The sequence below is a fragment of the Juglans regia genome, chromosome 13, assembly GCF_001411555.2.
Source record: "Juglans regia cultivar Chandler chromosome 13, Walnut 2.0, whole genome shotgun sequence".
NCBI lineage: Eukaryota > Viridiplantae > Streptophyta > Magnoliopsida > Fagales > Juglandaceae > Juglans > Juglans regia.
Window position 1 is genome coordinate 18,901,774 of NC_049913.1, and position 23,452 is coordinate 18,925,225.

General features: G+C 38.4%; 1 protein-coding gene across 1 annotated transcript; it reads left to right on the forward strand.

The window, feature by feature from the left end:
* Nucleotides 1-21,653: 21,653 nt before the first annotated feature.
* LOC108997141 (short-chain dehydrogenase reductase ATA1) lies at nucleotides 21,654-23,281 on the forward strand. The gene is made up of 2 exons (XM_035684772.1): nucleotides 21,654-21,754; nucleotides 22,249-23,281. Exons 1-2 carry the CDS (start codon nucleotides 21,699-21,701, stop codon nucleotides 23,060-23,062), a joined length of 870 nt encoding a protein of 289 aa, XP_035540665.1. The 5' UTR covers nucleotides 21,654-21,698; the 3' UTR covers nucleotides 23,063-23,281.
* The last annotated feature ends 171 nt before the right edge of the window (nucleotides 23,282-23,452 follow it).

Consider the following 23,452-nt stretch of genomic DNA (forward strand, 5'->3'; position numbering starts at 1 on the left):
ATCATAAAATCAGACTAAATAATTTGTGAAATATAATCAAGATTTGAATCTCACAAAAGTATCAAGTCATCAAGATTCCAGGCATGTTTTACCAAATAATCATTACTGTAAAAATGAATGATGAGTAAATTTTTATTTTTATTTTTAAAGAATTTACAACGAAACACCTTGTTAACCACGTGATATAATTATGTGGTGACAGCGCAGTGACCTAGTACATGCAGTAACTCAACAACTATATATACCAGCTAGCCGTGGTGCCCTGACAGATCGAAGAAAAAGCAACCAAGTGCTAAGTCATCGTTATTAGCATCTAAATCTGACTTCCTAGCCAGCCATGGCTAGCTAAACCTTGAAAGTTTCTCCCATCAAGATTGCATTCCCATGAGATTTTAACCACTGGATGCTTCCTAGCCTCTACTATTTTCTTCCTCATTAATGACCATCATCATGTCTCAACATGACATATGATGGGTTTCTTGACGAGAAAGGAATATAAATACAATGTACGTACGTAGGTGCAAAGCCAATATTATTGGCTCACCCTCATTTGTGCAAATTGAATCAAATTAGGAACATTCACACACACATATATATATATATATATATATATATATAGTTCTTGCACCCTATAGTACGTATAGATCAATATTATAATGTTCATGATGCGCGAGCTTGCTGGAGGGGTAGGATTAATCATGAGAGTGACTTAGGTAGGCTTGGACACTTCAATGGAACCAAGCAGGTTTAGGCACCCTCACTGATCTGATCATGAGTACTGATCCACACTTGGCGGCTAAATAACACGACAAAGTTCAACAAAAAAGGGGTACTGTGAGACACATGGGCAGCAAGTGGCAATACAAGAGCTCCATAACTGCATGCAATTAAAAGATATCTTTCCTATCCTTAGTCCTTGATATTGCAGCGTGTATACAAAGATTTGACTGATAATAATAATAATAATAGTACAAAACACACAGTTAGTTTGGCCAAGAATCAATTCGTAATTCAATAATGGTGTAAATTATAATTCTGCATTGATTACTGATATGAATGCTCTTTGGAATATTGAAGCATCTATGATAATGCTTTATGCAACTTTGACTCATTCAGAGAAAAAAAAGAAAAAAGTAATAATAAGTCAGGCTGATGTCATGGTATAAGAAATTAAGAGAGAAAAAAAAAAGAAGAAGAGTGTCACGTACGGTGTTTCGACCTGGGTTTAATTTATACATGAAAATGACATTAATATAGTTCTAAAAATAGTGTGAGATTATGATAAGAGCCATACGAAAAATGTCAAGTCTCCAAGCTGATTTGATGGCTGTATATATACGAAAAAAGAAACGGAATTTGGTAGGAGCTTTCCCTGGGTTCAGCATTCCACGCCCTAGCTAGAGCTAGCAGCTAGCAGAAATCTTCTCCAAATGAATAATAATTTCATAAAGAAAAAGAAGGGTAATTTATATAAGCTAGGTGGTCCATGCATGCATGCAAGAGACAATAAACGCTTTTGAAATTTGTGTCATTCGTGGACTTTACCATTTCTCCGGCCTTCTGGTACTCTCTATATATCAATTTGATCGCTTTATTGAAAGAAAATAAGAAGAAAACATAAGCAGGTAGGCACCCACCACCGAAACACACGCATTCTTACCCACAACGTACGCTTTGCGTTTGCCCGTATTTGTAAATGCATGCATGGTTTTTTAAGTCAAAGATATCTGCTAAAAGCATGCATGTCTATATTACACGAAGATTATATCCATTATTTTATTTTCATTATCCTCGAATGACAGAATGATTTGCATGCTGGAAAGTTGAGTCGATCGGAAAGATTAGGACTCTTTTGGGGCAATCAATTAGGTACTATATTATATTATTGGTGCGTGGATTTTTATATTCCTGTAAAAATGTCGACTAATCTAGGGAATATATGATGATTGAAAAAGCTGCAGGGCCTATCTTGTTTGACTTATTTTCCGTCGTTGGAGATTGGAATAATTTTGATTGAATTAGAATTATTATAATAGGGGATATGATTGCTATTTTTGTTTAGTTTATATACAGAGAAAAGTTGTTATTATTATATAGAGATTTTATAAAAATAAAAATAAAATTATTTTATATGATATGTTAAATTTATTATATTAAATTATATTAATTTATAGTTTTATTTTTATAAAAAATAAAATATTTCTTAATTATTGTAAAATAATATTATTATACCGTCTCATTTTAATCATTTATATATTTATTTATTATTTTTAATTTTTTATTAAAAAAGTGACTATTAATATATTAATTTATTTTTTTAATATTTAAATTTATTAAAAAAATGTCAAAAAAAAAAATAAAAATAAAATAAAATTCCCCGCAGTCAAAGCTGGCCGCACACTAGCACTACCTATTATTATATTCCTGAGCGCTGAACAAGTAATCTCATGCACGTAACCTGCAACCAGAAGAGGCAGCAGGCACATGATCTTGCAAAAGATATACTCTTTTATTTTTCTTTTGGTTTGGTTTGGTTAGATTGCTTTCCTGCATTTAGCGACTGCTTATCAAGGTTTTCTTCTAGATCAACAAACGACAAAAGAATTCAAAGGGTTAGGTATATTTACCAATATTAATTTGGTTTCTTTTTTTTTTTTTCGGGTTCGAGGACTTTACAGAATTCCAGCCGAGCATGACCTACTCTAATGAAACCCTAATTCAACTATAAATTCGGCTGTGTTCACTTTTGCCGTTTTACAGCTGCTGTCTAGCTCCTATATATCTATATAAGTTTGAGTGAACATTGATATGAGAGGCCTATAAATGCAATTTGAGAGGGCCCATTGCACATCGAATTGTGAATAGTGCGAGCTTAATTCACAACATAGAAAAAAAAAAAAAAAAAAAACTCAAACATCAATAACTTAGCTGTACTTTGATTGTGAGATAAATTGAGATCCTCTTAAATAAGATGAATAAAATATTATTATTTAATATTATTATTAAATTAAAATTTAAAAAAATTAAATTATTTATTATATTTTGTATGAAAATTTAAAAAAATTATAATAATGAATGTTTTCAAAGAATGTAAAATACGTCAAGGTTGTCCCTCTGCGAATGAATCATATATACCTTCTTGACTTCCTCAAGATCATGATGGAGTATACATATACATAGCCTACAAAGTTTAAGCAACTTTGGGATTCATGATTTTCTAAAACAAAGAAAAATACCCACAGCTTCCTTTCTTTTATTTCTTGTTAAGAAAAGATCATGAGCCGAAGCTTCTTCGAGGTCTTGGTGAAAGAGTAAATTCTTGCCGCATGGTTTGAAAGAAGATATTAATTAGGAGAAGGATCATGCATCACGTTGAAAATTATTTTTACATGCCCAAAAAATATGGAAGAAGGAAAAAAAAAAAAAAAATGGCGTAAGAAGGAAGAAATTAGAAAAATCATATATCTCTGCACGTACGTAACTACGTACGTTGTCAAGTGTTGAGCCCAAAGTCATCCATTAATACAGGCCATTTTCTATTAATTATTAAGTAATATCATCTATGACTTTGAGCTATATATGCATGTCTATTATTGAAGTTACGTTTGCACGAAATTGGTATAATGGGCTGGCCGATTTTAATTGTGTTCGAATCGGGTGCCTTAATTTGCATATATATGTTTTATCTGGAAATTAAGGATATATAGAGTTGAAGATGCATGCTAATCTTAATTAATGACTGCCTTACGTACCCTTCCTAACCTGAAAATTAAGCAGACAAAGATTTTATGTTGTTTCTTTCCAAGTCACCGAAGAAATGGAGAAAACAAAGGCCAGAAATATATTGATCACAAATGTCAGTGTTAACGAAGAGTTTGATTCAATACGCTGAAACAGCTGCATGCTGAAAAGAAGAACAATTAAAGTGGAGTCGTCTCTCATATCGGTCTCAGAACAAGCAGTTTCAAATAACTTCACAACAATAGCAGTGAAAATGATCGGACCATCCACATCTGAGCAGCATCAAGATGCCTGCCTGAAATTACGAGTATCATATACAGGAAAAAAAGGTACGTAAGTAGGAGAAAACTAAGAAGAAGACAAAACAACTGAATAGAAAAACGTAGAGGATGCAAGGAATTGAATTAGCGACGCAACAATATGATCATCCCACAACAAAGAGTACTTTTCTTTTTTCAACAATTAGCCTATCCAGGGAATGGGAATACAAGAAGACGGATCAGCTGTATAATATTATTTGGGTAATATCAGTGACATGTGGATATTATTATTATTAATGGAAGAACCTTTTTCTAGTTTAGACCTGATCTGGTACAATTTGGCATTTATTATTTGACTAAATCTTTACTCATTCCGCTGTGACTTACTTTACTTATCGCGTATTCAATCCATGGTCCTCGCTAGGTAGTGCCACCGGGGTGTTGCCGACTAGCTGGCATCCTTGGCACCACGAATCCTCATTGGGCTTTTTACTGAGAAGTGGAGTGCCACAGCTTGGTATCAGAGCGTTGTATGATTGTGGGTAAATCCACAATATCATGTAGGGACAATACCAGAGAAATAGGGAGGAAATGTAGCAACATAACCTTGAATTTTAGCATGACATGGTTTGATTTGTAGTAATTAGACTAGAGAGTAATAGACTTGGGTTGTATGGTAGGATTCTAGTATGGTGGGACCGAGAGTTCTACGAAACGGGCGGCCAATGGGTAATCGAGAGAGAGATCAACCTCATGGCGAGGGAGACGGTGAAGTAGCAAGGGTGACTAATCGTATTGTGGATATACTCCAATAGGAACAAGAATACTTCAAACGCCAGATGCAAATACAACAAGTTAATCACCCTAGAGATGAGCAACTGGGGTGCATGTAGGAAAGATGGATTAGGGACATTGAAAGGACTTTTGAAGTGTGTGATTGTACAGAGGACCAAAAGCTATTGTACACTAGCTACCTGCTCCAAGGGAAAATGACGATATGGTGGGATGCGAAGGGGCAACTACTTGTCATGTAATTGGGATCCATGGGGGGCATTTCTTTGAGAAAAGGTTTAACAAAGAATTCGGCGATCGATACTTTCCCGCTATTAGGAGACACCAAAAAACGAAGGGTTTTGCCAACTTTGTTCATGGCAGCATGGCGGTCGATCAACATGCTGCTAAATTCATGGAGTTGGAAAGGTTTGCCTTTCACCTTATCTCTACAGAAGAGATGCGTACTATGTGATTTTAGGATGGACTACAACCACGTATTTGGATGCAAGTGGCTTGTCTTTTGATACATGATTTCTAAAAGTTAGTGAACGTGGCCTTTATTATAGAGTGTGAGCATCATAGTTTAGTGACTGTTACAACAGGCCAAAAGCGGCATTTACAAGAGTGGGTAGTAGTTTGGGTTTCCCCCAAAAGTTTGTAATGAGGATATGGGTAATAGATGTGGACGACAAGGACATTACGCCAAGGATTTTCCTTAGGCAATTCCAACTTAGGGGATCGATCATATTGGAGGATGAAGAGACCAAAGGTAGGCGGTACAAACGAGAGTGTACGCCCTAGCACCAGGGGAGGTTGATGAGAGGCCCCAAAGACTCAGGAAGCAGACATCATCACAAGTATGGGACCCTGACCTTAGGTAACTAACAAGCAATTTTAGGAGCATGGTCATAAGAGTCGAGTTTGTTCGGTCATTTCAGGGTAAGTTAGGATGTTCAAATACTATGCTAGTACCTTGTTTGACTTGAGTGCACCCTAGTCATTCGTGTCTACTACATTTGCTGGAATAAGCGACGTTTGGGCAGAGAGACGATGTAGCAGAAGTTCTCTGTAGCACTACCAAACATAGAAGTAGTATCGTGCACCAAGATGGTTGCGAGTTATCCCGTAGAAATAGGAGGAGTCATTATGGAGGCAGACTTGAATGTTCAATTTATTGGGATTCAATATTATCCTAAGTATGGATTGGTTGTTTTAGTATTTTGCAAGTATTAACTGCCGACAAAGGACTGTACCATTGCAAGTGCTTGGGATGGAAGAAAGAGTATTTCAAGGCAGTAGGCTAAGGTCAATGCTAGGAATAATTACCTCATTGTAAGCCAGGTAGGATTTGGCGAGCAGAGCCGAAGTGTATTTTGTACATTTAGTGCTTAAGACAAAGGAGCCTAAGGAAGCACAAGGAATACCAAAAGTGGACGAAGTCCCATAAGTATTTAGGGAATTTCCATGATTACCACCTCCTAGCGAAGTTGAATTCTTGATCGAACTGTAACTTGAAACAGTTCTAGTATATAAGGCACCTATAGGATGGCCTTATCAGAGTTGAAAGAGTTAAAGAGGCAATTACAAGAGCCAATGATGAAAGGGTCCATTAGACCGAATATATTGCCTTGGGGAGCACCTATACAATTTGTTAAGAAGAAAGATGAGTATTTACTAGACCGAATATATTTCCCTTAGAATGTGTATTTACTATCGAAAATTGAACAAGGTAGCCATAAAGAATAGATATCCTACAGACGACTTATTTAATCAATTGCAAAAAGCTACAATAATTTTTAAGATTGATGTTAGGTCTAGTTATCACCAGTTAAGGATCAAGAAATGCGACATACCAAAAACTGTGTTTCGGACGAGGTATGGACATTTCGATTTTACGGTGATGCCACTTGGATTAACCAATGCCCTTGTAGCATTTATAGATATCATGAACATGGTGTTTAGACCATTCTTGGATATGTTTGTGGTAGTATTCATAGAAGATATCCTAGTGTACTGAAAGAATGTCGAAGATCATCGAAACCACCTGAGGTTGGTACTACGGAAGCTTAAGGAACATAGACTGTTCGCCAAACTCAACAAGTGTGAGTTTTGGTTGGATGAGGTTAAGTTTCTTGGTCATGTGTTATCCAGGGAAGGAGTCACGTTAGACCCAAGTAAGATTGAAGCAGTTGTGAAATGACAGTGTCCTACCATAGTACACGAAGTTAGGAGTTTCTTGGGATTAGTGGGTTATTACAGGAAATTCATAGAATGATTCTCTAGAATATCAATCCCTCTCATGATGTTAACAAGGAAGAACGTCAAATTCATTTGAACCGAGACGTGTGAGAAGAGTTTTGAGGAACTAAAGAGAAAGTTAACCACAACCCTGGTATTGGCATTACTGGGATCCCATAAACCATTTGTGTTATATAGTGATGCATTGAAATATGGACTAGGATGCATCCTGATACAAGAAGAAAAGGTAGTGGCTTATGTGTCGAGACTGAAGGATCACGAGAAGAACTACCCCACTCACGATATGGAATAAGCAGCCATAGTGTTTGCCTTGAAGATTTGGCGACATTACTTATATGTGGAAGCGTATGAAGTATACACGAATCACAAGAGTTTGAGACATCATTTCACCCAAAAGGACCTTAACATGATACAAAGGAGGTGGTTGGAGACCATAAGCGATTATCGGTACAAAACTAAGTACCATTAGGAATAGCCAACCTAGTTGCCTCTGAGCTAAGTCGGGAGTTTAGATCCAAAAACGTAGGAGGTTCTACCAAAGTAGACTCACTTCCTGAGGGAATGAGGCAACTAGTGGTGAAAGACTCACAATAGGAGGAAATCCTCACATCGATACAAGAATTAAGGGTGAAGGATAACAATGAACTAAAAGATCAATAGAGGAAAGATCCGAAATTGTTGAAGATTTGATAAAGAATCTGAAAAGGGAAAGGGCCTTTACATTTAGCTTGGGTGAGAACGAAACTTTGCTATACAAAGGACGAAGAGTAGTTCTGGAAAATTGAGGGACTAAGGAAAGAATCCTAGCCAAAGCCCAATCATCGCATGTTTGATACATCTGGGGAGTAGAAAAGTGTACCAGAACCTCAAGAAGAGCTTTTGGTGGGAAGGAATGAAATAAGATATCACCCAATTCATCGAAAAGTGTGCCACGTGTAGGCAAGTAAAGGCTGAGCATTAGTGACCAGTCGGAAATTTGCAGCCCTTACCCAAGAGTATTAGTGGAAGTGGGAAGACATAACTATGGACTTTGTGGTTGGATTACCCAGAACCCCTAGTGGTAAGAATGCAATTTGGTTAATCGTATATAGAATGCCCAAGAGTGCCCACTTTCTACCAGTTACTACAACAGACACTTCGGATAAGCCAACTCAGCTATACATAAAGGAAATAGTTAGACTTCATGGAAGGCCTAAGACCATAGTGTCATATTGAGATTCAAGGTTCACGTCTCATTTCTGGAAGAATCTGCAAGTGGCAGTGGGCACTAAGTTGAGATTCAATAGTGCGTATCATCCGTAGATTGACAGGCGATCGGAGAGGACAATCTAAACTCTAGAAAACATGTTGAAGGCATGCATATTGGACTTTATAATCTCATGGGAAAGCCACGTCCCACTCATTGCATTTGCCTACAACAATAGTTATCAAGTGACTATTCAGATGGCCCCTTACGAGTCTTTGTACAGAAGTAAATGTAGATCGCTTTTTATATTGAGACAAAGATGGAGAGGCAACAATAATTGGGCCAGAAATTGGACAGGAGATGAGAGAGCAAGTTAAGCTCATAAGGGAGAGAATGGCACCAACTCAGAGTAGGTAGAAGAGCTCTATGCTGATGTTTGGAGTACTTGACCTTTGAAGAAGGTGATTGGGTGTATATCAAGGTATCACCCATGAAAAGAGTAAAAATGCTCAGGCTAAGAGGGAAGCTAAGCCCAAGATATATTGGATGCTATTAGGCATTAGAGAAGGTAGGCCCCATAACGTAGGGTTGCGTTACCAAAGGAATACGAAGGGATCCATCTATAACATGTTTCACATTTCCTTGTAAGGAAAAAGTTTTTGGAACAAACAACCCCGATTGATGAATCCAAATCTAGTTTCATTGCAACCAAACCTCACTTATGAGGAAAGACCAGTACGAATTGTAGATTGGAAGGAATAGAGGCTACAATCCAAAACCGTACCGTTGGTGAAGGTGCAATGGGGAAGCGCAAAAAATGATGAGTTTACATGGGAAAGTGAGCGGGTCACATGGGAGTAGTTTCTCTATTTATTCTCGCTGTAGTATTGATTTGGAGCGCACTAAGTAATGGTAGAATAGTCAAGTCGAAGGCAGGAGCACATCTATAAATGATCATTCGAACTGCCTTTTTAGTTACAATATCTAGAACTCTCAAACTATCATCATGGTGTGAGAGAAGAGGACACCTAACATGCAGCTGTACCACCAGAAGTAATCCTTCTTTTCATGGGAGGATGAATCTAAATGGCAAGGTTGGAAGGAAAATGCTAGAGAATCGAGGAAGAACGTCATTGGTACGAGAAGGATCATTGAAGGGCCAGGGCCCTGATCTTAGAAAAGATGGACCACGCCAACAAAGTAGTGAGGCAACTAGGGGCAAAACAAAAGGTCTAGGAACGTGACGAACAAAAAAGGAATAGGGTGGGAATTCACAAATGTCTTGCGGAGTTGAATCTAAAGGAGGAGCTAGGACACGAGAGAGCAGCAGGGACAGTTGCAATTGGAGCAGCCAACAAAGGAGGTAAGAGGAGGGAGCTCTTGTCCCAGTCGGAGATTATGAAGGTCTGTGGGTGGATCGAGGAAAGAATGGGTCAATAATTCGATTGGCGTTGACAAAGAACGTCGAAGAATGCCCGACCACATGCACATCTCTCAAAGTCCCATCTTGAGGGATAGTCCTAATCAATTTTTGAGGACGAAATTCCTTGTTAAGGAGGAGAGGATGTGAGGACCAGGCAGAAAAGCAAGGGAAGAGACCTCTTCCCAAATTATAGCTAGTCCAAAGTAGGGCGAGCAACATTATGTAGAAAGCTTGACATATACATCTCAACACCAGGTGATAAAGGACTTTTCACCTTGTGATCGGTGAGCTAGGGTTGTGCTGACTGTACTCAAGCCAGAACAAGGAGCTGAAGAGGCTGGTACTTCGGGAAAAAGGGCAGTCCGTAGCAAAGGGTGAGCTACAGGCGAGGGGAGTAACAGTCAAAGGATGAATGCCAGTTAATGATAAGACCGATACAAATGTGAGGGCTACTCAGAATTGTGTGGAGATGCTCAGAGGCAGCAGGGTCCTATGTAGAGGGGCCTATACTCCATATGAGACGTAACGTCTGGAGTAAGCCTGCAGAAGAAAAGGATTACGAACCTATAGGCCTTATCATATGATCTCAGAGATATGGTCCAATGCCACGTGCAAGCCTTTCGGGGAAGGACTGCGAGATTGGACCCAAGACAAGCTATAAGAACTTGCGTGCCTCTTCTCGAATTGAGGCACTAAAGGTGTCGGTGAATGTACTCAGTATAGGAATATGTAACTACATCTTCCTTCCCTTTCAATGTGGAATGGTAGTTGGCTCTGATTCGCGGAATCGAAGGGGTTGGTTTGAAGGTAAGGATAGCATCGTTGATTGGTTGCGTCCCATCAGTCACTTGGCCTCTACAATTCTTCAAGTCCATAGGTTGAATGGATGTTCGAGAGTAAAAATCTCCTATTCAAGCATATCAGTAGTTAGAAGGGCGTTAGAAGGATACCTGACGGTCCCACCCTATAAAAGGCTTTGGACATGAGACAAACCTCACTTTTCAGATCGTAAATTGTTGGATCTTCTTGGAGTCGGAATCTTCAAAGAAAGTAAGTGACTTCAAGGGTGCGACTGATAGAGCATGCCATCGCCAATGGTAGGTTAGCTCTTAAGATTGTACTAAGAATGTGGGGTAAAAGTTTGTGAGTATGATTGTAAGATTAGGCTTGGCATATTTTGTAACTTTTCCCTTTTGTCTATGTGAAAATAACACATCTTCTCTATTATGTTTATGGATTATCTTTATACTACGATGGTGAGATGATGAATCTGAATGATATGGGTTGGTGGTGATTATGATTTCTGGGTGCTTGAGATGTGTCGATCATCATGGACAGGTTGAGGAGTTTCCGCTCCATTCTTATGGTACATTGCCATGAGTTTCATGCTAGTAAAGAGAGTCCCTGTGATGATTGGGGTGGAACATTTTCATATTGGCCTTACTTGGTAAACATGTAGAGATCTTCTCTGGATTGATCTTGTGTGGTGTTTTCGAATAGGTTGATCAGGTAGAGTGATTCCCCAAGTTGATCATGTGTGTTGTCGTCAGTTGTGTTGACTGGGTTGAGTGATTCTTCATATTGGATGATTAGAAATTGGCGAGTCAGCTTGCACTTTGGCAGGGTGGAGTGAGTCCCCAGGTCGAACAGTGGAGTAATTTCCGAATGGTATTTATATGGTGATATATGATGGATTTTACGTGCTTTGATAAGAAGGTGATTTCTCGCCATGCTTATATACTTGTGTTTTATTCAGAGGATGGTTCCTTGCCATAACTATGAATGCATGCGTTTCTGTTCAAATTGTGATTCCTCACCACGCATAAAGATATGTGTTCACAATCCATTTACATGAAATAGTGCATGCATATTCATTTGCATTGTCTCTCATTAGTAGTATTGTCATAGATGTTTAACCTATCAATGATTTTGTTTACTGGAACCATAGACTTTGATGTAGACGTAACCCAAGAGGATTTTCCTGAGGAAGAAGGTTTGATCCTGCCCGAGCCATAGAAACGGAGGCCTGTCTCTGATATTTGTTGTTTATGTTGTGTTAAGATGTACTATTTGGTCGTAAGTGATGAACAAATGGTGTTGTATAAAATTATTTTCGAAATAACAGTGACATGTGGATATTATTATTACTATTAATGGACAAACCCTTTTACTAGTTTAGACATATGGTACAATTTAGCTTTTACTCTTTGACTAAACCTTTACTCATTCCGCTGCGACTTACTTTACTTATTGCGCATTCAATCCATGATTACATGCCTTGACCAGACAATACCACTAGGGTGTTGCCGACCAGTTGGCATCCCTGGCATTATGGCTACTTGCTAGACTCTTTACCGAGGAACGAGGCGCCACACAGAACATCTTCACAAATCTTATTTCACAGTTTCTTTGCAAGAATTTTGAGAATCTCTTTTTAAATTTTGGGGTGAAGTATACTTTGAAGATTTAGGAGAATTTTCCAAAACAAGTTTTTCAACCTTATCATTATATGAGGCCAAGAGTTTAAGTATCTCAAGAAAACTACCTTGCTTTTTTGAATCAGAGGTCTCATCATGATCTCTAAAAGCACATCCTTAAAATGCAATCCATCAAACAACATCAATAGATGTTTTTACCTGGAGTCAATTGTTTTGGACTTGTTCGAAACTTTGTTTATTCATTACTTTATCAATATGCTATGATTGTTTTAATAAATCCTTGCAAGATTACACAACATTTTTATAATAAGAGCAAGGATCCTTCCAAATATGATTAAAATATGCACAATGTCTCCCATCATTAATTTTCTTCTAACTTCTAAATCTCGTAACTCTTTTCTAGGACCATGGGTTGGTATGAGAGATTTTAATTCTATTGTCAACCAATCCAAGAAGAGTGTTTTGGCTATTTCAGATGTCATATTGACATTGAGGAAACTCCTGGTTGTATTCAATCTCGTAGAGAATTTTATCAATAAAACTTATTTGTCCTAAAAAAAAAAAAGATAAGTGGACTTCCATTTGCATGTTCCTCTAATCACTTTCATCTTCAATCATTTATGGAACAAAATGGCCTTTTTGACATGTGTCTCTTGCCCTTAATTCACTTGGTCAAATAGAAGACATGACCTTGCCAACATTTGGGAATGCCTAGATAGAGGTATAGCAAACAACCAATGGAGACTTCTTTTACCACACCCATATCTCTAATTTTTCAATGGCCTCTTCAGATCACTCACCTATCTCTTATCAACTACTGATAGTAAAAATTAGAAAAACCCCATCAAGTTTGAGGATTTTTGGATGCGAGACCCCTCCAGTGTTGAGGTTGTTAAAAAAGTGTGGCACTAACAGAACTCAGGCATCCCTGCCTACAATCTCTGCAAAATGATAAAGGCTACGAAATAAGAACTAAATTTTGGAACAAGGAGAGTCTTGATCACATCGAATCTAACATCAAATCCCTCAATGAAGCACTCATCCATATCCAATCCTCTCTTTCTTGGCTAGCTAGTGAGCGGTTCTTTCAGTCGAGAACTAATCCAAACTTATCCAACTGACTCAACGAATAAAGAAGTAAAGGGTGAAATGGAAATTTACAGGGAGTAGTTGAAGTGAAAAGCGGAATCTATGCAATCAAATATCAACAATATGGTAGAGAAACAAAGTGAATATAATCGCCACCTATAAGAATTTATGGCACAATTAGACATTCAGTTTCATATTTATCTTTTAATTTTCAAATAATAACTTTATTGGAGTGTTTTTATGAACAACGGTAGATTTAAGATGAATTTAATTTTATGCATTTTGCTTTACCAATAGAATTTGTTTTTGAGTCTTTTTCCCTCAATATTGATGATTGTTTGGATTTTTATTTATGAACGAATAAAAAACTATGTAACCATTTGAGATGACAGATCTTTGTCACTAATTCTAAAAGAATGGTGCATGGCAATGAGAGTTAATTGTTGCTAATAGTAGACGTCATTGAGTAATTTAACCCATCACCTGTGATGGACTCTTAGTTGTATTACTTGTGTGAAATGAATTTTGACGGCGAAGAACTAGCTTAGAAACGACAATGTTTCCTTACAAATAGCATATTGATAATTTATTTTGGTCACTGCGATGTTCTCATTACTGATGGCATTAGTTGTCCGAAATTAGAGAGGATGATATACTTATCACAGTTGTGTTACTTTTGCAATGACTTTAGTTTGATGGGTTTCTTTTTTTTTTTACCAAATATGAGACTCTTCTTATGACAACAAGTGTCTTCGCTAAATGTTGTACCTTTTGTAATGATGCATTTTTGTTGTCGTCAATAAATTTTAACGAAGAGATAATTTTGATGAGTGTGTGACGATTTAATCTCGTTGCACAAAACTAGTTGTGACATTAATTCAATTTTTAGCGACATTGTTTTCTCACTAAAAACCTTATTTCGTGTAGTGTATTGAGATATACACCAACTCCTATAAACCATTTCTTGATATATCCAAACAATACATAGGAGCATAATCTGAATCTTAATTGGGGAATTAGCATATATAACTACTATGCCCATAACTTGGCATAATATTGATTGCATTTATGCTCTTAGTTGGATGCATCCTCATGAATGCGTTAGAGATATATCAAAGATAACCAACTGGATACACATTTGTTATCTAATGTTCCTAAAGCAAGGCAATTGCTTGATCACAGATAAAGTAATATTTCCTGAGACTTATCCTATCTGATAAGCCTTCCCTCTAGTTAGTTATCTCTTGTTTTTATCTCTTATTATTTGAACTTTGTACTTATCTACAACAATCGTATGTGTTGGCTGTTACTTGTAACTCTATATATATTTATAGTAAATATACTTGTTTTGGTAACTTGACCAAAACACATTCCTTAAACTCTTTCATGGTACCAGAGCAAGACTAGGTTCACGCCCTCATGATCCTATGGCAACTTCAAGTTCCAATCCCACCTCTTCTGCTTTCACCTTTCCCAATTTCACTCACATAATTTCCATCAAACTTGATGGAAACAACTATCTTTTGTGGCTTTCTCAACTTGTTCCTGTTTTGAAAAGTCATGATCTCATGGGCATCGTTGATGGACCTGAGCCGTGCCCCCCTTCCACAATTCGTGATGATCTTGGCAAGGAACTTACCAATTTAGAGTATCTTCTTTGGAACAAGAAGGATCAGTTTCTCTTGAGTTGGATCAATGTCACTCTTTCAGAGAAAGTGTTGTCCACTGTTTATGGACTACACACCTCTAAACAAGTGTGGACTGCTCTAGCAAATAGATTTGCTTCACAATCTCAGTCTAGAGTGTCTCATCTCAAGCGCCAGATTCGAAGTCTGCAACAAGGATCAAAGACTTGCACTGAATATCTTCAGTTGGCAAAGTCTTGGTCAGATCAACTTGCTGTTGTTGGCAAGTCACTTGATGACGAAGATCTTATTTCCTTCATCATCAATGGTCTTAATCCATCATTCAACAGTTTTATCACCTCCTTCACACTTGCAACTAGAGATAATCCTCTAGCATTTGATGATTTTCAGGATGAATTACTCAGTCATGAGATGCTGCTAAATCAGCAAGCTGCTGTTGCTGAAACCAATACATTTGCCCTGCTTTCCCAACGCCAAGGGCACTTCAATGCCAAGAACAGAGGAAAAGGTCCTCCATTCAACAAGTTCTCTTCCAAAGGATCAGGCCATCACAACAAAACCAATAAACTCCAGCCACAAGGTCCTCACAACTCTACTGGATTTCAAGCTTCACATCAGACTACTCCTTCAACAGCACCTCGGGCTTCTTGTCAAATTTGTGGAAAAGTAGTCATCAAGCCCTTGATTGCTATCACAAGATGGACTATTCTTATCAAGGTAGACACCCTCCTCCTCAGCTAGCAGCCATGGTAGCTCATACCAATGCTGCAATAGACGAACAAGAGTGGTATGCTGACAGTGGAGCTAATGCTCACATTACCCACGATCTCAACAATATGCAAATCCAGTAGCCCTTCCAAAGTAATGATGCTGTTGCTGTGGGTAATGGTGAAGGACTCTCTATAAGAAATAGTGGTTCCTCTACTCTCCTCTCTTCTAACTCTTCCCAACCTTTTTCTCTTAAATCAGTTCTTCACTGTCTTAATGTAGCTGATAACCTATTGTCTATACAAAAATTCTGTCTTGATAACAACTGTTACTTCCTACTGACCTCTTCCCATTTTTATGTGATGGACAATCAGACGCATGCACTCCTTCTGGAAGGCAAGAGTAAAAATGGACTTTATCTACTGCGGCTATAAGGAAATTCTCACAAGAATTTGCCATCTTTTATAGCTTTCTTAGGAATAAAAACTAGCCTCTCTAGTCGGCACTTTAGGCTAGGTCATTCATCTCATAAAGTTGTATCTAGCATTATTAAGACTCATTCTCTTCCTTTGTCAAATAATGATTTGAATGAAAATATTTGTAATGCTTGCCAATTGGGCAAAAGCATTTGTTTGCCTTTTTCTAATTCCACTCGTGTTTCATTTCAACCACTTGATTTAATTCATTGTGATGTTTGGTACTCACCAGTTCAATCTATAAATGGCTACAAATATGATGTCATTTTTGTGGATGACCACTCTAGATATACATGGTTATACCCTTTTCAAACCAAACTGGAGTTTTTGTCAAGTTCAAGCTGTTAGTTGAAAATCAGTTTACAGTCAAAATAAAACAGTTACAAACTGATGGTGGGGGAGAATATTGTTCCAATAATTTTCAAACCTTTCTCACTCAAAATGGAATAATTCATCGCAAATCATGCCCACACACTAGTCAACAGAATGTCTTAGCTGAAAGAAATCTTAGACACATTCTTGAGACTGGTCTTACCTTGTTGGCTCACTCTCATCTCTCCAACAAATATTGGGTAGAAGCCTTCCTCACAGCAGTCTACATTATTAATAGATTGCCTACTCCACTCTTAAAATATCAATCCCCACACTTCATAGCCTTCAAAAAGCTCCCTGATTACACTATACTTCGCACCTTTGGTTGTAGATGCTATCCATTGCTAAGACCTTTCAATAGTCACAAACTTCAGTATCGCTCTAAGGCTTATCTTTTCTTAGGTTATAGTCATGCTGGATACAGGTGTCTTGATCTGGTCACTAACAAGATCTATCTCTCTAGGCATGTTGTTTTTGATGAGAATTCCTTTCCTGCACTGGATTTGGCTCATTCTAATCATACCTCCAGGTTGAATGCAGCAGCTGATTCTCCTTTGATGATACCTTCAACATCTCAACAGCAACAACATTTAGACCCTGCTACTCCAACATCTCAAGAATCCTCCCAGGTATTGACTACCCCCATCTCAAGTTTACCTCTTGAACATTCAGCCTGTCATTCTGATAATTTTTTACAAGAATCAGTTCCAATTAGTACCAACCATTCAGCCAATTCTGGTAGCATACAATCTGATCCAACCACTACAGCTCCCACTCATCCCATGATTACCCGAGCCAAGACCAACTCCCTCAAACCAAAAGACTACCCTGATTACCATCTATATTATTCAACCAAGTACCCTATGGCCTTTCACACCACTCTTACTGAGATTACTCCCACCTGTTATACCAAAGCAACAACTGATTTACGATGGAAGGCTACAATGGAACAAGAATTTGAAGCTTTGATGACCACTGGAACCTATACTCTGTGTCCTCGACCCAAACATCATAATGCCATTCATAACAAATGGGTGTATCGCATCAAACAAAACTCTGATGGTAGTATTGACAGATTTAAGGCCAGACTAGTTGCCAAGGGATTTGAGCAACAATATGGGGTTGACTTCACAGAAACTTTTAGTCCTGTGATCAAACCACCAACTATTCGAATTCTACTGGCTTTGGCAGAACAATTTGATTGGGATGTAAGGTAGTTGGATGTCTCCAATGCCTTCCTTCATGGAACATTATTGGAGGATGTTTATATGGATCAACCTCAAGGGTTTCGAAGTCAAGAGCATCCAGATTATGTTTGTAAATTAAACAAGGCCATCTATGGTCTTAAACAAGCTCCAAGAGCTTGGTTCACTCGCCTGTCTACTGCTCTACTTGAAATTGGCTTCACAACATCTCTAGTTGACCGCTCCTTCTTTGTATATCATCATGGCAATATACATATATTTCTACTGCTCTATGTTGTTGATGATATTATTCTCACAGGTACTCATCCTCAAGCTTTGCTTAATGTCATAACTAAACTGCAACATACCTTTCCACTCAAGGATCTTGGACCTTTGAGTTTCTTCTTGGGAATTCAAGCTACCCACAACTCAAATGGTCTACACCTTACTCAAGCAAAATACATTTATGACCTGCTGCATCGAGCTTGCATGCTGGGTGCTAAACCCTCCAAAACACCAGTTGCTTCTGGTAGCAAATTGTCGCAATTTGAGGGAGAATCACTACTTGACCCTACTGAATATCGCCATGTTGTTGGAGCTCTTCAATACTACACATTAACCAGACCAGATATCTCTTTCTTTGTGAACCAGCTTTGTCAATATATGCATGCTCCAACTTCTTCTCATTAGATTGCAGTAAAAAGAGTCCCAAGGTATCTGAAAAACACCATTGATCATGGACTATTCTATTCCAAGGGAAATCTGCAACTTATAGCCTATTGTGACTCAGATTGGGCAGACAACCTAGATGATCGAAGATCTTCCTCTAGTTTTGGCATATTTCTTGAGAACTGCCTTATATCATGGAGTGCAAAGAAGCAACCAGTGGTGTCTAAATCAAGTACAGAGGTTGAACACAGATCTTTAGCAATTGCTATAGTAGAACTTTATTGGCTAAGGATGTTATTTCAAGACCTCTATATTCCACTTACTTGTGCACCCTTAATATGGTGTGATAATGTTAGTGCTCTAGCATTGGCCTCTAACCCTGTCTTTCATGCTCGAATAAAGCATACTGAAATAGACTATCACTTTATTCGGAAAAAAGTGATAAATGGTGATGTACATCTCAAATTCATTTCCACTAAAAATTAGATAGCAGACATCTTCACCAAGGGATTGGCTTTCACTCAATTCTCTGTTTTGAAATCCAAGCTTCATGTGTGTTCCTCCCCCATGAGCTTGCAAGGGGCTGTTAGAGATAATATCAAAGATAATCAACTGGATACACATTTGTTATCTAATGTTCCTAAAGCAAGGCAACTACTTGATCACAGATAAAGTAATATTTCCTGAGACTTATCCTTTCTGATAAGCCTTCCCTCTAGTTAGTTATCACTTGTATTTATCTCTTATTATTTGAACTTTGTACTTATCTACAGCAACCTTATCTGTTGGCTGTTACTTGTAACTCTCTCTCTCTCTCTCTCTCTCTATCTATCTATATATATATTTACAGTAAATATACTTGTTTTGGTAACTTGACCAAAACACATTCCTTAAACTCTTTCAGAATGTTCTTCCCCATTTTTTCCCTTGTATCTATAGCACCAAGGGCCTTTTGTGAGACTTACCACACCCTTTGAAGGTAATAACTCCCTACTTATGGCCAAATGTGACTGGCAAAGATTCGTAACCTCAGGCACAAGGGAAGTTCCTATTGGATGGTCAAGGTGAGCAAAAGCCTCATGTGAACAAGACTCAGATAGGCACAACTTTAAGCAGGTAGAGGCTTAGGTAAAAGAAAGCTAGCAAATGAGGGAAGCGTCACTTTTAGGCAAGCAAAGGCAAGGCAAGGCAAGGCAACCAAAAAGTACTTGAAATTGACATTGGGCGAGCAAAGGTTAGACAGGTGATGTAAAAGGCAAGCAGGTACAAAAGTAAGCAAAGAAATTTGAGTGGGCAAAGGGTAAGTCGGAGTTAAAAAAAAAGTGTGTTGCGAGCAAGACAAAGATATAATTTAAGATATCAGGAAATGTTCATCGCCCCAAAATCCGGCTTAGATGCGAAGTTCAAAAGTGAGTAAGGTGTGACCAGAAGGAACTTAGGAGTTCTCAGAAAATAAACGGGCGCTCTCATGACAATCCCAAACTCAAACGGTGACGTTTCTACAAGAAACACATGTAGGACAGAAGGATAACGAATTCGAATGTGCTCGATCATGCCCAGAAGCCTTCCACCATGCTGGCGACTTTCACAAGCGGCAAACTGAACTTCCTAACTCTTTGGCTGAACTCCTGTGACATGCAGAGCACATCCTCTCCATCCCTTCCATCCAAGGTACACCTGCACAGTGGAGGCTCGCCAATTCACCAGCCAACCTACATAAAGAACTATTACGTCCATGAAAGGTGGTTCTCCATATAAAAAGCACCATATCGCATAGTATCACTCTCAGACATTGATGTCTTTGAAAAACCTAGAAGCTCTCACTCACACACACACACACACACACACACACACACACACACACTCTCTCTCTCTCTCTCTCTCTCTCGTCAATTCTAATCTTCAAGAAAAGACGACACCCTTCCTCCGTGAGTTGAGCTCGTACTCTCATGCATTCGGACACTGAGACCTCATCAAGCCAAGGGAAGCCAAACCAGCAACGATCGGCTCAATGAAAACTCACTGCTAAGGTAAGTTCTTCTCCGTGATAATGCTAACAATAATAGTTAATGACTGTTAGTATGCTGTGTTATGACTTATTATGTTATTGCCTCGATTGTGAGATTTGTTTTTGTATGAATATGTTATCACTATGATTTACAAGTTGGTTTGCTAAAAAGGTTGATATTATTATTTAAAAATGCTTATTCTAGTTATAAGAGGATTTATGGGTATGTGAGTGAATAATGACCGCAAGCCGAGGAGGGGTATTATCTCGATGAAGCTTCTTTTGTTACTCGGGAGTGTCTAAGAATTGAGTGACGTTCCTTGGATTGTTGTCAGGTGACAACAAGTAAGGCGAGATGTTAACACTCTTAGGTCGAAATTGTGGCCTCTTGGCTGGGAGAGGTTAGAGGTCACCATGGTCAAGTATGAGGCACGAAGCCAGACGTTGTAGTATCATGAAGGGAGCTAGGGTATATGTACGGTCATTCAAGGGGAGGTGGTGGTGCACACGTTAATAATTGGGAGATGGTTTGGTAAGAGGGTTTTCATGCCGTTGAATGGGTCTGGGGTCCTTGGATTAAATTCTTGTATGATGATTTGGGCATTGGATGTTCGGTATCTTTTTATGTGAGATATTTATACTTTAATTACATGGAGGCTTTCACCTTGGTACATATGAGTTTCTTCTTAATTACTTTTATGTTCCTATTGTCATATTTATCGCCATTTACATTTATTCTTAGTTTTGTCCTTAGCTACAATTTACTGGGATTTTCTCGAAATCTCACCGTAGTAGTCCCACTATGGTTTCGCTTCTCAAAACCGTAGGGTTTAATGCAGATGTCAAAAATGAGGATGGTTATGAGCAAGAGGAACCAGAGTAACCTGAAGAGTAGTATGGTGGTCTATCCCCGTTCGCAATATTGATTGTTCTATAGTATTAGGATATTTATTTCAAGTTGGGTGAGAAAAAAATTATGATCTGTAATATTCTAATTGTGGTAATGACGTGACTTATGGATATTTTGATGAATTAAATGTATTTTTCTAGTACTGATATTTCTAGATACGACATGTATACTAAACCTTTCCACTGCAATTATTTCTTTCACGTATGCTGAGGATGCAATCACAGAATACATGCATCCCAAGGTCACGACCTACTCCGCCAAATCCTAAGTGGAGATCAGGGGCGTCACACCTTTCCTTTCCTTTCTTTGTATAATCTTCTTTTTAATAAAATAATAACATGTAATGAATGCCTTCTTGCATTTAGCTTAATTGTAGTTAGGAAGTAGTTGTAGAAAATGAAAATAGTGTGCAAGAGTAAAGAAGCTACCTTCTAAAAAGCACTTCCCCCATTTTTTGGTAGCATCTCCTAAATCTACAAATATTATCTAATCTGTACAGCAGGTGAACTACCCTTATATAGCATCATCAAATCGCTAAGAAATTCTAGGAATGAAATGGAGCCAGATTCTCATATGTATGATCATGACTTGCAGAGGTTGTCCACAAAGAGGTTTGTCCCCACTGATCACTAGGATAGCCTAGAAATTAATGTATTTGATATTTTTCTTGCCAAGTTTCCTAAAAAGAAAACTGAAATGGCAGTGAAAGAATGTCGGAAATTTTGTAGTTAATGATATTAATGTTTGATTAGCTGTAAAACGAAATTTAGCCACAAGAAGCATAGGAAAAGATAGTTGAAAATCTTCAAAACAAGTCCGTTTACTGAATCTAGTGCTGTATAACGTGCGGCATTTAGACTCGTTGGTGAATCATTCTGGAAAGGTCCAGACTGGTTTCTATTTATTTTACAAGAATTTTCAGGGAGCCTGATTACTCTATTAATACACATCTCTCTCTCTCTCTCTCTCTCTCTCTCTCTCTCTCATACGACCGCATTGTAAACTGCCTTTAATTTCCAAGTTGACATGATTGTTAGGCCATCAGGATGGAGTGAAATTTTAACTTGATATTGTCCTCCATGCATGCATGCTTAAACTTTGTCAGGTTGATAGGCAAAGTTGCAGTTATAACTGGCGGTGCAAGAGGAATTGGAGCTGCCACAGCAAAATTGTTTGCACAAAGTGGTGCCTATGTTATAATTGCTGACATACTCGACGAGCTTGGGGCAAAACTAGCCAATTTAATAGGAGGCCGATACATACACTGCAACGTGGCAAAGGAAGCCGACGTGGAATCAGCAATCCAACTGGCACTGACTTGGAAAGGCCGACTAGATATCATGTTCAACAATGCCGGGATTGCAGGCCCTGGGGGAAGCATCACCAATCTTGACATGGAGCAGGTCAAGAGTCTGCTCTCAGTTAATCTGCATGGAGTTTTGCACGGAATGAAACATGCTGCACAAGCAATGATCAAATGCCAAAATGGAGGGAGCATCATATGCACATCGAGTTCGGCAGCCATCATGGGAGGATTATCCGGACACGCCTATACATTGTCGAAGGTGGCGATCATTGGATTGATGAGAAGTGCTGCATGTGAGTTGGGGGCGCATGGAATTCGAGTGAACTGCATTTCCCCACATGGAGTTCCTTCAGAGATGCTTGTCAGTAGCTTTAGAGAGTTTCTTGGGGATGTAAGGCCTGATGAAGTTAGTAGGATTGTGGGTGAGACGGGGAGTTTATTGCGTGGAAGAGGTGCAAGCACAGAAGACGTCGCTCGAGCTGCACTTTTCCTGGCTAGTGGGGATGCTGGTTTCATCACAGCACATAATCTTGTTCTTGATGGGGGATATACTTCTGCTAGCAGTAACATGAGTTTCATATACAAATACGAAGAAAAAGAGAAACGCAAATAGATAAACTGAAAAAGGCACGAATTTGATCTCATGTTATGAGATTCTATCGTTTTCGCCTACTAATTCCGACCCACCATAATTAAATGGACAGACAAGATTCAAGAAGGCAGGCTAGCTAGCTTTAGTACAGAATGTTTACTAGTGGTAATAAGTGGCATGGATGACATTGGCATCCATTGTTTATGCTATTTATATATATCTGATGATGTTTCCATATCAGTCTTTTGTTTTTTAAACTATTTTAATACCTTAGCAACAGGAGAAAGGAAGTGATGGGCGTGTTAATCACTCACATAGATGCCCAATCGTAAGCTAGCAGTGTGCTTTCCCTAGGTGGTTTCCAAGAAGATAGGGTTTTTGTTCCAGTTTCATGTGAAGTTCTTTCCTATG

Coding starts and splice junctions, on each gene's coding strand:
- LOC108997141 (XM_035684772.1), top strand. CDS start 21,699: ATGGAGCCAGATTCTCATATGTATGATCATGACTTGCAGAGGTTGTCC. Junction 21,755..22,248: donor CAGAGGTTGTCCACAAAGAG/GTTTGTCCCCAC, acceptor AAACTTTGTCAG/GTTGATAGGCAAAGTTGCAG.